Here is a 17,001-nt window from a genome sequence, read left to right as displayed (position 1 = left end):
TCCAGAGTTCATAGCACTCTTATCGATGATGCTCATCCTTCCCTTTCTCAGCCCTGCTCCCAGTAAGTGGACTGAATGCTGCAAATTACCATTTTGGTTTCCTCCGCCTGTGTCACTCGGGGCCAAGGGAGGTGGGTGTGACTTATCCATCAGCACAGCAGGAGACGGGACACCAGCTACAGGAACACTGGGGATGTAGTATGGACCTGGGATGGAGGAAACCACAGGAGGGTACCCTGCTTTTGCTGCCTTGCCCGCAACATACACTGAAAAAGAAAAAGAACACCAGTCAGCATCGCACCATTTCTCCAGACCCACATGTCACATGACAGAAACCTGCAAACCACTGACGCTGGCGACACCCCAGCAGGAGACAATTGGACAAATGAAATGACGGGGACCAATCTGATTTTCTCTCAGCCCCAAAGGGCAGTGGGGGAGTTTACAAATACACGTGTCAAATGAACGCTGTAAGATGTCCAGCGACAGGAAGACAACCAGCGTGTCTGAGACAGCATTTCTGCTGCCACAATTTAGTGGCAATTCAGCTTCTGAAACAACTGATGACTCAAGCTGCAGGAATGAGGCTCTTGAAACCAGACAGATTTTCCTGACTCTGACTGGGAACCTTTCTGGGTTGCAAGGATTTTGCACTGTTGCAGAAGACCGCTGCTTTCCACTGCTGGGAAAAAACCTCCCTGGATGGTCTTAGTTCTGCCCCCACAACACTCACTGACTTAATGTAACTTTGGAAGAGGAGCATGACACTACGGAGAAGAAGGCAGAGCTGCCAATGAAGGGAGGACTTGGAAAATTACATTTGTAATTAACTTTGAGCGCTCAACCATTGAGTAATAGGTCAGATGCTTCACTCCCCAGGAACTAGTTCTTCAGTTAAGCAAAGTGCTCAGGGCAAAGGAAGCAACATTCGCAGATTCTCCTCCTGTTCTGCCAGGGAGCAGAAGAGGTAAGAAAGATCCGCACCAGCTTGGATGGGGTCACTCACATGCCCGGGGACAGCAGCAGGACTCGGGGCAGCAGGGGCAGCGGACGTAACAGCAGCAGCTGTGCGGGCAGCACTGGCACCAGCAGATCCCCACCAGGAGGAAGAACAGGAATGCTCCCAGGATCACCAGGCCCACAAAGACCCACTCTGAAAAAAACAGGGAGAAAAAGAAACTTACAGGATTGCACATCGCTGGGGAAAGGAACGGCAGCAACACTGCCCCTGCAGAGAGCACAGGGGCAGAATAGGCAGGTGGGGCTTTTAGCAAAAGTGGCTTTCCTCCTGGCCTAGGACCTTCCTAGAAATGGCACACGGCGGTGAGAACCAGAGCTACTGGAATGTAGTCCCTTCCCACCTGAGAAGGAGCAGCATGGAGGCAAAAGCTCTGTCTCCCCAGTATGGAAATCCTTTGTCCCAGAGCAGACCTGTATGAATGCTGCAGGACGTGCTCCAACAGCATTTGTGTCTCATCTAAGACTCATTCTTCCTGCCCGTGTTCATGCCCTGCTTGTGTGCTTGTTCCCTAACTATATTCTGATTTTAATGGGACAAACTATGGTGAAAAGCAGGCTATAAATAGCCCAGCAAATGAGCCAGGCCTGCCCCTTCACAACTAGGCCCACGCACACAATTATTCTTTTGAATGTGCTGAACGAACATCCTATTCAGGCGCTGCAGCCAGCCAGGAAACCTAACAACCACTTTTTTTTTTTTTTCATTTTTGCTAAAGCCTCAGATGAAGCCTGTAAAAGTGACGAGGTAGAAGAGCCGGTCACAAAAATCATGACGGGGTTTTTATTGTCTCCGTTTACATGATGTGGGAAGGGGAGCAAGAAAAGGTTTCTCAAACTCTGCTGTGGGGAACTTGCAGCAGCAGGAGCTGCAGTGGGGACAGGCGCCTGGCCTGCAATGGGGGCAGCTCCCAGCTCTGTGTCCAACCACCATGCACTGCACAGGGATGGCGTGCACAAAGCTGCACATGCTGCCAGACAGTAGCCCTTGGATTAGGAGAAGAGTCAGTTAACACAGCCAGACCAAGGAATTTAAAGACTTGAAATGTACAGGAGGCTTGCTTTGCAGCAGAGGGATGTAGCCACCTAACCAGAACTCAAGACTGCTGGTGAGCGAAGACCAGCTGGGAAGGCCTCCACAGGCTCTCAGGAGGTTGTCCAGCCACTTTGGAAAGCTGCTAGGAAGGCAAAGAAAGAAGTGGTAGGGTTGGTTGTTCAGCTGTGGAAACAGCAACAGACCACTCTTTCTGAACAGAAGTTAAGTGCCCACTACAGGGCTTCCCGGTACACTGTTATTTAAGCTGCAGAAGGCTGCTACAAGGATTGCAGCGTGAGTACAGAATCACACTGGATAAATGCAGTACCTTTCACCTGGGTGACTGAGCTGTAAAGGCCAGGAAAGCTGTTCAGCTCGGAACAGCCGAAATGCAAGATCTGTCCAGCTCTTAGTTCTTAAAACGCAAAGACAAGAAATCTCATTTTTGGTTCATCCACAGCACTGCGCTTGAACAGAAGTAAAATTGTTGCCTTTGCTGGCATTTTCCCTTATCCTTTCACAAACCGCTGCCTTTATTAAATGCAGTTTTTAATTTCAGACTTCCTTTAAAATTCCCTTCAAATTTCCTTTTAAAAAATGTCAGTGAAAGATCTGGCATTTACAAATCAAAACACTTCATTTCAGCAGCGTAAAGTGAAATGTTTTATGTTTTTTGAATACTTTATTTCGCTCTCGGCTGAAACAGCTGAATTTCACTTCAATCTGCATTAATTTTGGTCCTTGTGGAATTTGGTTTTGGTTAGTCTATGTCAAGAAGGAAAAAAAAACCAGCTAATGAATAAGAAAATGGCTGGAGGGAAGCATTCCTGAATTGAAAGGTACCAGCTGATAGGAAATTACCAGTACAGTTCCTCAAGTACTGCTTCTAGGAACCATCTTATTGTTTCCCTGAAAGACTCTGACAGAAAATAAGAACACGTTAATGCAGCTTGAGAGGTAGCAAAGAGGTAGCAAAGCATAGTCAAAAAAGGCTGGGATGTCTTAAAGAAAGGGCAAGTTGTCCTCGGGCCTACAATAAGAAACACGGAACACAACAATATGCTGAATTTCAAGGCATGCAACAATAATAGCAGGGTCGCATGTTCAAGGATTGAGGACAGTTTCTGCAGTGATGGGGACCGCATTACTTGGAAACAGCCAAAAAAGAAAGGACTATACCACCATAGGACAACTAACTGCTTATGTTAATACATCTACAAAAAAAGCAGAAGTAATCCAATGCCTCATAGAGGAGGAATTTCCAGAAGTGTTCAGGAATGCTTTTACACGAGGACTCCATGCAACTCCATCTGAAAATACTGACGTTATACAGCTCTGGTCATCTTTGTACAAGAAAAGATTGACTCAGGCTGGAGCTGATGCAAAGCACAGATTCAAGAGCGATGAAGGGATCTGACAGCCTGCCTTGCACAGTGAGAGCAGAAGTTTGCTGCATTAGTCCATCAAAGGAAGGCTGAGAGCAGGCATAGCTGCTGCCTGGAAATATGCTAGGAGAATGAATGGTAGGGGGAAAAACAGGCATTATAGTTAAAGGTCCTAAATAAACAAGTGTAAACAGGCTATGGGCAATGCAGATGGAAGCTAGAAGCATTGTATCAAAGAAAGACATCCAATGGGAGAAAGAAAGGACAAAATCAGGCTACTCCTAAATTTGCTAAGCTTATGAGAAGTATAAAATTACAAGGTACTTGGGAAGCAAGTAAGATAGAGAGCTAGACTATTTCTTCCAGTCCTTTGTTTCCTAATCTATGCCAGTCCAAACAGGACAACAGCTCAGAGGCTTCTTTTGTCACGTTCCTATTGAAGAAAAGCATTGCATGATGGAAGTGGCCAGCCACAGCTACACAATGAAGCGCAGGTGTCAGGTCTCCAGAGCTATCAGTGAACTCTTCACTAACAAAAGATAAAAAGATCAAGGGACAAAAACCTGGTGGAGGAAAAAAACAAGCAAGTTCACTGAAGAGTACCTGCGGTCCTTCTGAAAACGTTCTTGGAGTATAAAAAGATGTCATATTAGTACACACTTTATGCATTGCAATATATTCACTCAGCACCAGAAGATATTTGAAATGCATGTCCCGGTCACAGGGACCTCAGAGTCAGGATTTGATCTCACAGAAAGTTAGACCATTTGCTTGTGTGATAAGGTCAAGAAAGCAGTAGAAAAGCCTGCTGGCTCCTCCTTAATGCACAAAACTGGGAGTTCAAACAGCTTTACCTGCAATTCTCTAATCCTTGCTGTAACAACCATTACCTTCTCTCACAGCTTCTCCAGAAACAATTGTGTAACCCTGAGATTTAAACATTTACCAAGTTGAAATGCTATACAGCCTCACTGTCTGAAAACTACCGGTTTGTGTTTAAGAGCATCTGATTTTGTTTACTCAGATGGTGTGTGGTTTGCCACTGCCTTTTATGCTTTTCTTGTTGTTTATTCACACACAGTGAGGGTCCAGAAAAATACCTGGTCAACACACAGGAATTTTATACCCATTCAATAAGACTGCAAACAGTGCAAAATAGCGTTAGGAAACAGAGAATCGATCTCTACGCTGAAAATATCAATCCCTCTCCTGCCACACTGAGCTTCAAGGGAGCTTTGGGTTACTTCAGAGGTGGGGGAGTATCTGCCTTCTCACCATTTGCATCTTTGGGACAGCTTTGAAAATAGCTTCACACATTTATGTGGAGATGTATTTTCGCACAAACGTGTGAAAGAATGCCTTCTTGGGCACAGTCAGGGGATGATCAGGACTCTAGGGCTAAGCGTTCCCACAGCTCTTCCCTCTCAAGGACAATGTGTTGCTGTTTCTCCTTTAAGGAGCGCCAGAATTGGCGACTGTTAGTTTGGCTTGTGAGCGATCTGTCGCGGGCAGAGAGCTTTCGCAGCCCGTCCAACCACCTGGTGTTACCTAGATAATGCCCTGGCCACGCAGCACAAGAAGGACTGTGCCACCAACGTGTCACTAGCCAGTGCTCTGTTGCTAGCACCTCCTGTGCCACCATCTGTGGCGATGGCTGTATTAGTACCCGCAGCACACAGCTAGGCAGGGGAAGCTCCCAGCGAGCTAGGGTGGGTGACACACAGAGCCATATGGGCACATGAGGCTGTCGACGTCTTCACAGGCTGCAGCAGTGTTACCTTTGCTTTAGCAGAGAGCTTGATACAAAACCTCTTCTGAACAGCGCCGGAATTTCTGCTGTCACGCTGATCCTGGCAGGGCATTAACATCTCTATGGGTCACCTCCCAGAGCGCTTGTTCCCTTCTCCTTCCCAGATTCACTCCTCCATTTTCAACCCAACACACATTCTCAATAAGCAACAAGGTTGTTTTTTCTTTTCTTCTCCAGATAAAATACACGAGTTAAAATGCACACCACATAAAAGATGCTGCAGAAGGATAAACAGACGAGATGACAGAAGACTGGGTAATTAATGGGTGAAATGGCTGAATACCTGGCATAATCTCCACAGCAAAACTGGGCAAGAGATCAGCAAGCAGCCCTGTCCTGCCTAGAAAAGACAGAAGGAGGAAAACAAGGAGAGAGGTTACTGCAAGAAAAACACACTTCCCAGCCCCTGCCTTAACTTCCAGTCCCCTTCCTCATCAGCCCACTTGCACTCTTGTCAATCACAGATGTCACCACGCTCAGTGCCTGGCGTCTGCCCCTGCACCTCTTCCATTCGTCTGGCCTTGCATTTTGTCTTCGTCAGCAGAGCTGCAGCAGAAGGAATAATCTGGAGCGGAGTTGCTCTGACTGAGGCACAAAATAAGAACAGGGAGGTCTCCTTGGTGCAATTATAAGGCAGTATCTTGCTAGAGTTAGGTTTTGCACACACAGAAATCTCCTGGACATGCAGAACAGCCCTCAAACAGAAGAATTTGGTTACTTTATATAGTTTGAATGGATGTGAAACATCTTTAATGCAAGGCCCATGACAAATCAGTCACATGCATTCAACACCTGCGGGGTGGGGGCTCTCCATGTGGGGCTCTGCAGTTTCAGAGACAGCTCCAGGAAAGGAGTTTTGAAGCATGACTGTTAGTATGGGCTATGTGGTTATTTCACAATGAACAAGCAACTCAGCGAGATTGTATAGTACAAAGATAACCCTCAAGTGAAGCAAATTAATCAGGGAAGGATTCCTATGCAATTTCATGGAATCACATTGCGAAAGGAAAAGAAAACAAACAAACAAACAAATTTGACTTTTAATTTATAAGTGAATACAAAAAAAATCCAAGCTCCATGGCAGCTTGGGGCCTATTTGTTTTGGCACTGAGTGTCTGGGATATTTCTAATACACAGCAAACATCCTACACAGTGTTCAGCTATAATTTACTCACATCTATGCACTGGCAGAACATGACTGTGTACATCTGTGCTTTGCGCTCCTTTAAACTGCACCAGGTTTGTGATTGGTTTTTTAATGACATGCAGAAGGTAGGGGAGTCGCACTTGAGAGAGAGATATGTTGTGGATGGACTGTAGCAAAGGCAGCTAAGGACCAGCCAGTGCAAAGGCTACCCCACACATCCTTCAGGTCCAGCACAAAGCAGTGTTCAGACACAATGATGAATTGGTTCCCAAGTTCCTTGCTCTCTAGCCTGTCCTTGAAGCGTGCCACTCTCCGTTTTCCTTAAGTGCTTCTGCAGAGCTTCTGCAGATATAAAAAATCCACCAGGATGCCTGCTGGAGCCATAATAAACATCCTCTGAATGTAGGCAGTGCTTTGCAAACAGTTGCGACTCATCAAAGCTGTCTAGTGCTCACTGTAACACCATCCTGGGTGCTCCTGAAGCCTTAGCAAAAGACATAATGCTGAGCATTCACACAGTTGTTCCTCATTTACTACTTTGAAAAGGACTCCTGCCGCCCGCATACTGCAATATTTTAATCTACAGATACGGTTTCATGACACTGATAGTAGGAAGGATCAACTGTCCAAACTGCTCAGAGCTAGCTAGTTATACAGAAGAACTCATGTATGCTTTCTGCACTCTAAAAATGGGAATGCACATAATATATGCAGGGTAGGTCCTGTGTGTTACAGTCCAAGACCAACAGCAGGCAGCGATGGACAAACAACTAGAGGTGAACAGCTAATGCAAGGCTGTTCAACGTGCAATCCCAGTGGTAAGGTAGTGACAGCTCTATAAAGCAGAAGCTCAATCGCATAAGTCCAAGTAGCCATGCTTTGTTTTGAACCTACCCTAGAAGTCAGTGAGGCACTGGAACAGGCTGCCCAGAGAGGTGGTGGATGGGGCATCCCTGGAGACACTCAAGGTCAGGCTGGACGGGGCTCTGAGCACCTGATGGAGCTGTAGGTGTCCCTGTTCACTGCAGGGGAGATGGACCGGATGGCCTTTAAGGCTCCATTCCAACTCAAACAATTTACAATAAAACCCTCAACCCCTGCACTTGCTGGGGCTTACAGTGCCTTGCAATCCTCCAGAAGAACCATACACTCAAGACAGAAGAAGCATCCCCCAAAAACAACAGGGCTGTGAAGACTCATGATAAAGACAATCAAAGCAGTTTTCCTGCGTTACATATAACCGGTCACTGTTTCCCTGTCTGTGCAGCCTGTCTCAGTCCTGCTGGGGGGCTGCAGTCCCAGCTCCATGGGCCATGAGGAGGTGCACAAAGCCTTCACGGGAGGGCTGCCCCTCAGCCTCAGCTCTGGGCGATTGTGTCCCCACCAGCTTCCACTGCATCTCAGCTCTCTCTGTTTCCCTCCCAAATGAATTCCCTGACAACCCTTCCCCCCGCTGTTGCTCTGCACAGGGCCAGACAAGCCAGGACTGGCCATAGGCTGGGTTGCCACAGTGACGGGAGGCTCCTGGCGGTGCCCCTCACAGAGTCTGACCTCCCTCTGCACCACCAGCAACAGAAACTCAGGAAGGGACCACGGCTGCTAAGCTGCAGCATGACTCCATCTGCAAAGACTACACATCTTCCACAAAAGCTCCCAACACTGAACACCCTGCAGGCACCACTGAATGAAAGAAGCAATAGAGAATACAGAGGATGGTCCTGTTTACCAGGGTCGTCCCAGGCAGCTCTGCTCGAGCCAGGAGCTTGTCCTCATGTGAGCACAGATCTGGGACACGTTCCCATCACTGTTCCCACAGCAGGCACCCTGCACGCCCCAGGCCTCAGCCAGCCCCAGCACAGAGGCAGGCCAACAGCCCCTGGCCTGTGGCAGCACAGTACAGCAGGACACGTGGAGGAGAGACAGGAGGGGAAAGTTGAGGGATGCAGAGGGGGTTCTGATGACGCAGAGGTACAGGGGTGTGGGTGAGGACAGAAGCTGATAGCCAAGAGGAAGGCTGACTAGAGTAGGGGGGCACAAATAGCAGCAGAGCAGGGAGAAGCAGGAGTCAAGCAGTTACTTAGCAAGAGCCTGCGGAGAAAAGACATGAAAATAATTAGGATAAGTGCTTAGCCAAAAGAGAACAATGGCAGGAATAAAACAGGCACAGGTGCAGTCAGGAGCACAGCAATTAGGTAAATATGAGAACATGGTAAATACCGGCAATTGCATCAATGTGATACGTATCTGGTAAATGCAAGAACAACCACTGAACTGGTTTCCTGCTGGGGGCTGCCTCTGCAGCTCCACCTGCAGCTGCGGGACCACAGGAGGCAGCAGCTGCAGAGGGAACAATTTCTCCCTCAGCGGCAGAAGGATCTGCCAAGCTGTGCCACAGCCAGAGGCCCTGGCACAGGACACAGCCCCAGGGAGGCCAGAAAGCACCAGAGAGGAAGCATGGCACTTATAAATCCACCACTTTTCCAGGGAAGCTGATGTGAGATTTATTGGGACAGCACGGCTCTCTGCAGCAAGTTCCTCCACACTCCCTCTGCTCGCAGTAAACTTTACTCTTCCTTCCCATCCTTCCCTTCCTGCTGCCAATTGGAGGGAGAACAGCAGCAGCCCTTCTCGGAGATCAAAGTTTTAGCAGGGAACAAAGACCTCCAAGGAGGCTGTTGCCATGGCGACCTTAGTAAGGGAGGCCTTTAATCACACTAGCCTCCTTTGTGACCAGCATGTGGCTGTCGCTGGCAAATAAGAAGGAAAAGAGAGGTAAAAAAAATCCTAGGCAACAAGTAGCGCTCCTAAATGGCGTGAAATAAAGAACTAGGAGTAGCCTGGCGTGGGACGAGCAGGAGAGAGAGGATTGAAGCCGATTACAAAGGAGGCAGTGCCCAAGGAGGACTGCGCTGGGGGTGGGGAGCTGGCGGCCTTCCTGGCACCCAGGCCTTTGCCAGCTTTCCCAGCGCTGCCCCCGCCTGCTGGCACTGCCCACCCTTGGGATCAGAGAGCCCTCGCTGTGAAGGTGCCCGCGGACACCTTCTGGCTGAGACCTTGGCCCTTCCATCCCCGACATCCCTGCCTGCACTGTGACCACGTCCTGGCTCGGATGCTGCCGGCAGCCTCTCAGCCAAACAGAGCGAATCCCGAAACAGCCCTCTCGTCAGGGAAAATTTTGCCAAGAACTTTTCCATCTCCGAAACCGCATCAACTTTTATTACACAGTTTCTCCCAGCGCACAACCTGCCTATATTTATACCAGGTATTGAGTCATTTTGCCAAGTAAGAGCCATCTAATTAGCACTGCACGCCATACACACACGTCCCAGGAGAGATTTATCCTCTCTGAAAGCTGACGCATGTCTCTATTAGCACGTTAGGTACGGTGCAATAAAGCTGTGTGTAAATGTGCCTACCTCCATCCCTACCTACAGGTATTAGACGTGACTAATTTTGCTTTTAGACTATATGAGTATTGGCTGGTCATATAAACTACCAAAGACCTCAAAGATGATGAGGGGCCAGGAGCATATCCCATGTGAGGAAAGGGTGGGAAACCTGGGACGGTTCAGCACGGAGAAGAGAAGGCTGAGAGGAGGGATCTCATCACTGTTTATAAACATCTAAAGTGCAGGGAGCCAAGTGGATGGGGCCAGGCTCTTTTCAGTGGTGTACAGCAACAGGACAAGGGGCAATGGGCACAAACTAGAGCACAGGAAGTTCCATATACACACAAGGAAGAACTTTACTGTGAAGGTGACAGAGCCTTGTAGCACACTGCCCAGAGAGGTGGTGAAGTCTCCTCTGGAGACACTGAAGACATGTCTGGACACCTTCTTGTGCAATCTGCTGTAGGGAAGTGCTTTAGCAGGGAGGCTGGATTGGATGACCTCCAGAAGTCCCTTCCAACCCCTACAGTTCTGTGATTTCGGTTTACCCATCAGCTAAGTTTTAGCTGACTTCAGAAATTAAGAAAAACTCATGGACTAATTGTTGTTTTTTAAAATATAATACTGTAGAAGCTGAAGGTTCTACAAGATCAGTTATAAAATAATATTCCACCAATGTATCATTGATGCAGCACTGGCTGCTGAACTGGTTGGAGAAAAAGTAGGCAACAGCTGCCTACGAAGCACAAAGTTCACTGACCAAAGTATCAAACCAACAACTGAAATGAGTGGATCACTTTGCTGCCTCTTCCACCAACTTGAAACGTTCTTGGGAATGAAACCACTGTGTTTTGAAGCACGTCCCTGGAAGCATTCAAGGCCAGGCTAGATAGGGCCCTAGGCAACCTGAACTGGCAGGGTGCCATCCTGCCCACAGCAGAGGGGTTGGAACTAGATGACCTCCGAGGTCTGTAGTGGAAATGCTGAGTCACAGCCTGAAGCAGCGATTGAGCACCTGGTGGGAAGGCAGGACCAACCCAGAGGAGCTCAGGCACAAGCAATGCACCTGAGTGACCGGAAGGGGTGGAGGCAGGATCCACCTCTTCCCAGACCTCATTTAAGGGTTGGCAGTGGAGGTAAGGGAATCTCATCTGGAGATCCCTCCTTACCTGAGGACCTTACAGGCCTTCTGAGGGTGAGCAGTTTCTTTCTCTTATTTTTGTGCCTATTGCTATCACATCTAAGCAGATCCCCGCTTGCTGCAGCTTAAGACCTTGCTGCTCTGCCATCTTGTTATGCTTTCTATTATGTTACAGTTTTCTTCCAAGCCACTCTGTGATTCTACATCTAAGCTACGCGCTATCTTGTAACACAAATATTCCTGAGCTCACATAGGCCTACGCATTTCACAGCAGCTGTTGTCCCTGGCTACACCTACACCGTTGTTCCATAGAGGTAACAGCCTGGGAAGGCAGTGGTATAGATGCTTTTGAAGGACCTAATGCTAACCTAACTCTGGCTTTCAGGAAAATTTACTGGGTTCCACGTGATCAAGATTGACTGCTTCCTGATGTGAGTTGGGTCACCTAGGATGGAGTATCTCCTGACGCTGCTCTGTGCTTCTGATCTGAAGGTAACTTCAGGCACCCTGCATCCATACACTGGTGCACTTGCAGTTTCTTTCAACAAAGGCTGCTCTAAATGACTTTATTAAAGACCATGGACATGCTCATATAAAAAGCAGTGCACAGATGCTATGACTAACAATGTGATTAATAGCACTGTCTGTGTGTTTCAAGAACCAGGTCACTCAGCTGCTAGCTGAGTGACTCCTGATGTACAATTGCTAAGCTCTAAATCAGCAATTAGTAAAAGTAGAGTTCATATCATTTCTAGCATGTTAAACCCTGGAGATTCCAAACCAAAATACAAATATCTCACAGGTGTCTGATACTTAAAATTGAAATAATTTCCTTTCTCTACAATAGGTTCACCCTCTTTGTGTTCCTGAGGCACAGAGGTTACTGTCCTCCTTCCCTTGCCTGCACTGAATTCCTTAGAGAGGGTTGAAGTCCCTGACGAAGCAAAACCTACTAAACAGTCTTTTCAGAAAAGTATATAAGTACATGCTTAACATCAGGCATGCTTTATAAATCCTATCAGCTTTGCTGAGTATAAATGGATGTACATAAATGCTTATGTGCTTTTCAGAAATAGGCTTGAAATGAAGACAGCACATGGGATTCTCTGATGCTACCTACAGCTGTCCAGATTATGCACATGCCAATGTGATACGTACAGGTGACAAAGCTCAACATGCAATCCCATAGTGGCCTAAGTGGACTGACTACAGAGACTCCTTTGGAAAACTGCAAAATAAAGCCTGAAGTCACTGCAATTTTTTTTTCCTCTAAGAAAACAAAAAAGGAATACTGTAATTTTAATCAGGATTAGGATTTGGCCCCAGGTTGTGACAGAACAGCTTTTGACCAAATTCTAATGTTGTGTTTCACTGCGTAAAAGCAGGATCCTCCACTTTTAAACTAAGTTTCTACTCGTGTAGTGACACTACCAATAGGTATCTACCACTTTTGCTTCTCCAACCTTCCAAGGTTTGTAAGTGAGTTTAAGCTCCCCTGCCAAGCAGCACCTTTCTCTAAACTAAATGCACTTCACATCTTAGCATTAACAAGAAACAATTAGAAGAGAAATCTTTGTTTCCTTTTCCATTCTGATTAAGAATGTAGAACATCTGCTCTACTCAAAATTCTAATCTAGGCTTAAACCATGCAGCAGCCTCAAAATAAGCATTGTAAATTGTATTTGAAAGACAGACCACTGCCAGCATGGAGCAAACAGCAATGTGTGGTAGGAAGGGCAGTGTTTGCAAGATGTACTATCTCTCTGCTGCTCTAATGTCTCCAACGAGGAACCCAAGTTCCATTCAAAGAGCAGCAAAAAACCCTCTTACCACACATCCCCTAGGACTACTGAAGTGCTCAGATCTGCATCTTTGTCACTGTCTCTGCAAGTCACTAATACCTCATGAAGTAATGAGATGGTTTTTAAAAAAAAAAAGTCCCAGAAGATAGCAGAATATTAAGAGAGAGTATCTTTCACCACTGGCTGCCTTCTCCACCTTGTCTTCTGTTAGCCATCACTGGGGAGAAGTAAAGGAGGGAAAGAAAAAAAAAAAAGACAAAAACCAGCACAGGTAGAAGAAGACTAAAGTGGGAAGGAAAGAATATAGGTGAGTAACTTGGACTCACTCTGAAAGCTGGAAAGTTGCCTCTATACACATTACCCAAGAGAAGAAATACAGTGCGCCAAACAGCAGGAGGCAGAACAAAGTATGCCCATAGTAAGTATGTCTTCATGCTGCTGCCAAACTTAGCAGAGGGCTGTGCAACATGCAAGGTCGGACCCAAAGGTTGTTGCAAACAGAAAATGAGACGCAGTCTAGGTAACACAGCCTAACTTCCATGTTTCTTCCCAGCATAACCACAATGACCTGTGGCCTGGGGTATCACCAGGCCAGCTTCAGAAGAGGGTATTTCTTAGTCGTTCCCCCCCGCCCCAGTCTTCTATGCGCACTGAAAACCAGATTCTTCCTGTTACCATGGTATCGCATCATCGCTGGTGTCTGAGCACAACTGCAGATACAGATAAGACACCAAACTATGGCAAGGAAGGTGAAGAAAGGGACAAAATTCAGCAGTCCATCACCACACAGTTACAGTTAAGGAGACTGTGTAATAGCTACAACTTCAGATGGCAGAGAGCCCCGAACAAACTAACGCAGGCCAGTCTTGGATCTGGTATTAATTAGTGTGTGATACATAGTCATACTGTGAATTTACACAGGAGTATTAACACTTTTTTTTTTGGAGGGATCCATTCTGTCACCTGACTGACATCTGAAGGAATGAGTAGAGGAGATGGCACTGTTCCTAACCCAAACTACTCAGTCTGGTTTATTTTGTGATGACAAATACAGCTGTAAATATAATTGTCAAATTCTCACCTGAGCCTTGTCTGTCAAGTGCCCTTGATCTCAGTGTTCTACTGTATGCCTCTAGGTATCACAATGAACTACAGGTCCAAGCTTTCTAATATTTCCTTCACAGGATGTACAGGATCTGTAAGCCCAGAAGCTCATACAAACATGCTGACCAGACAAACATATATTGGTGTCAGCAGACCTTAAGGTAATTAGAAAAATCTCATCATACCCTTCTGCAACAGTATAGTACTACAGCTGGCTCAAGCAAACTCAACAAACACTCCCAACAATTCAACTCTGTTTTTCTCCTATAGCTGGGATAGGTGCTTTCTTTTAACTCATCAAGTGAACTGGACTGTAGACACAGTACCTGAAAGCTAAACTTGCAAACAGGCAAAAACCTGATCCTATTGACCACAGTGCACAAGGAAGCCTAAGAGAGGCACACGCAGCCCAGTGTGCACACTGCAGAGAGGACAGGTCCTTTTAGTAGCAGTACTGGCTTAGACTTGATTGAGGTGATCATGAAACTGTACCTCTAAGTGTTTAAGTACTACTAAACAGGAAGAAAAATATCCCAAATTGCCACACTCAAGCAGATAAACACAGTACTTCTTTGCATTCTCAAAGCTCAGAAAAGTAGGACCAAGGGAGGCTTGAAAGACTGCAAAAGCATATGATTTGATGTCTTTTGAGAGGAAGACATGGCCTCAAATGTTCACTTTGCTACAAGTTCATTGTTTTATGCCTTAAAAACAAGGGTTCTGACTTCCTCGAGACCAGCATTTTCTGTAGTCATTTACACCAGTTTGATGTGTGAGCAGCGTGGGTGAAAACATTACTATTCTGGTTTGGCAGCACTTGCCACCCACTTTGCCTAGGTGTGAATGACTGCACAAGGTGCAAGGCAATGGTGAAGGTACTGCAGGGACTGTTTTACATAGAGTTTACACCCATAGTAATACAGTGCACAGATATGTGGAGGGAGAGCAAGAGAGCAGAAGGAAAGATACATCAGCTATCCACTGAAGATGAGATCCGACAAGAGAGCTTACCAAGTACAAGCAGTTCCACTGATTCTTCACTCTTGCCCTCCACATCATCTGGTGTGATAATAATGCAGTAATAGAGCCCACTGTCTCCCCACATCAGCTTCCCAATCTGAAGGTCTGCATCTGAAAGTCAAAAAAGAAAAGTCAAGGTTTCCTTCCAACACCAATTGAAAGAGTGAGTCCATCTTCAAGTCCCAAAACCAATTCATTTCCTTATGAAGAGTGGCTAACCTTATCCAGAACATCCAGGAATTCAGGAAAAAGTGGAACAAGATCAAGACCCTGTGCCTGTACATGGCAACACAGCTAGTGCCACAGAATTTCACTTTGCAAGTACCAAGAGCAGAAAAGGTAATCAGCATCGTTATGTCTTTCCCACCACGTAAGGCCCAGGGTCCCAACAGTATTTGTGCTATGAAGTGAAGCACTAAAGGGAACAAATGACCTTTGGGTTCCAGAGCTGCTTGGCTGAATCCTAAATGCCTGTCACACAAGAGCTCCCCTCCTGACACCCTTCTTAAGGGAATTAACTGAACAACTACTACCAGCCTCCAGTACTCCCAATTGCCAACAGTCACTTCCAATCCCCACCACAGATCACCAGAATAGCAAAGTTACCATGGACAATGCTGACGTCTCTTTCCTTATAGAAGTCCCCTATAGTGACGGCAGATCCTTGCTTGGAGGCCACGACACGGACCGTCCTTCTGCTGTCCACACAGTCCAGGTAGGGATCCCAGTCCAGGTTCCTCTTGCTCATTGTTTGTAAACCAGAAGTTACCATACCCAGTGCTTCTCCCATCCGGTCTTGGCAGTAAGATTTATACCTCCACTGTACCACAGCTGGTTGGGTGGAAGAAGTAGAGAAATGGCAGCGAAGCAGAGCAGGCTGAAACAACATGGCCACCTTCTTCTTCTCAGGGACAGTGACTTGCAGTCCTTCCACCTCAGCTGAAAGACAAAAACATTAGTGTCATATGCCTTGGCATGGCTTCAAGAGGGGATTGTGGCACTATGACATGTTGTCATTCTCCCCGTGTGCATAACATTAAAATGACCATCAGTTTGCTAGGGTGCAATACCGCAATACTCCTCAGCGTATGTAAGCAAGCAGTCGTAATGAAGAATAACTGACCCCCTCCTAATTTCAGTGTCATCGCATTTACTCTCTGAAGGTCAAGCAGCAAGCAACACGAGCCTAGCCCTCTGTGCAGTGGTGTTCAACATTGCCGATAGCTCGCCCAAACAAGAGACACGGGAAAGAGTAGGTCCAAATTGCAGAGCTTTTGCCACAATTGGTGTGTGGCACTGAGAGAAACTGATCCATGTGGGAGGCGTGGAGAAAAATGGCCCGAACACCCACATTTTTCACATTCCCATGGAGGAGATGGAGCTCAACGCATAATGTTTATCTACCAGTTGACAGGAAAGCTGCAGCTTGGAGCTGATTGTATTAGGGCCTGAGAGAAGATACATAGGAAAGAAATACATATGGGACTGCTGCCACATCCTTGTGTAGCTTTAGGAGAAGCCAAGAGATGGTGAGCAATGCCAGCAATGAGCACTGAGAATAGCGAGATACTCCATCTACCCACAGTGAAATGGCCAAAACCTCCCACGCATGCCCCTGTTCGCTTCCTGGCCTCCTGCACTGCAGGCGGGGATGGCTGAGGAAGCACTTACACAACACTGGAAACATATGCAGCCACCCTTCCAAGCCTGGATGTGCCAAGCGGTGGAGGCACAGAAACAGCCCCGCAGAGAGGGGGGAACTGCGAAGGAACAAGTTTGTATCCAGGGGCACTCTCTGCAGCTGAAGGACAGCAGGGCCTGATGGTGACAGCTCATGTGGAAAAAGGGAACCAGTTTCGGTACGGTGGCAGCTCCCTATGCACAGCTAGGATATACCCTGAGGCACAGAGCACAGTGAAGAAGAGAACAAGCCAAAAGCAAACATTAAAGGGAAGCAGGATGCAGAGGAAACCTACACTGCATCATGAGGGATTGCTGGACTTGGGTGAGGCTTAGGGAAGAATGCAAGACTCAGAACACAGCAAGACTTCCTTATGGGGGGAAACAGTAGGAGAGAAGAGCAAGTGCCAAGAAAGAAGAAAACAGAGTAAGGCTAAAGTACTAGTTTAAGTAGACGGCTGATGCAGAAC

At 46.9% G+C, this 17,001-nt stretch overlaps 1 protein-coding gene and 1 long non-coding RNA gene across 4 annotated transcripts in view; one reads left to right on the top strand and one right to left on the bottom strand.

The window, feature by feature from the left end:
* The window catches only part of ILDR2 (immunoglobulin-like domain containing receptor 2), a 38,464-nt gene that overhangs the window by 15,403 nt on the left and 6,060 nt on the right, over positions 1-17,001 (bottom strand). Inside the window, exons 2-6 of the mRNA XM_416658.8 lie at positions 15,458-15,790; positions 14,843-14,962; positions 5,532-5,588; positions 1,007-1,153; positions 90-266 (exon numbers count right to left, since the gene is read on the bottom strand). Coding sequence (XP_416658.6) covers positions 90-266; positions 1,007-1,153; positions 5,532-5,588; positions 14,843-14,962; positions 15,458-15,790 — 834 coding nt within the window. The remainder of the gene's footprint in view (positions 1-89; positions 267-1,006; positions 1,154-5,531; positions 5,589-14,842; positions 14,963-15,457; positions 15,791-17,001) is intronic.
* LOC107055053 lies at positions 9,063-12,182 on the top strand. 3 transcript variants are annotated; one of them, XR_005846692.1, is made up of 4 exons: positions 9,063-9,167; positions 11,311-11,417; positions 11,773-11,898; positions 11,996-12,182. It is a non-coding gene; the product is annotated as an uncharacterized LOC107055053 (long non-coding RNA). The 3 variants fall into 3 exon arrangements; XR_006933893.1 differs by lacking the exon at positions 9,063-9,167 and adding exons at positions 10,925-10,979; positions 11,101-11,239 and having other exon boundaries at positions 11,773-12,182; XR_005846688.1 differs by having other exon boundaries at positions 9,070-9,167; positions 11,773-12,182.

This window comes from Gallus gallus, chromosome 1, assembly GCF_016699485.2.
Source record: "Gallus gallus isolate bGalGal1 chromosome 1, bGalGal1.mat.broiler.GRCg7b, whole genome shotgun sequence".
Lineage (NCBI taxonomy): Eukaryota > Metazoa > Chordata > Aves > Galliformes > Phasianidae > Gallus > Gallus gallus.
This window is presented reverse-complemented; position numbering and strand designations above follow the sequence as displayed.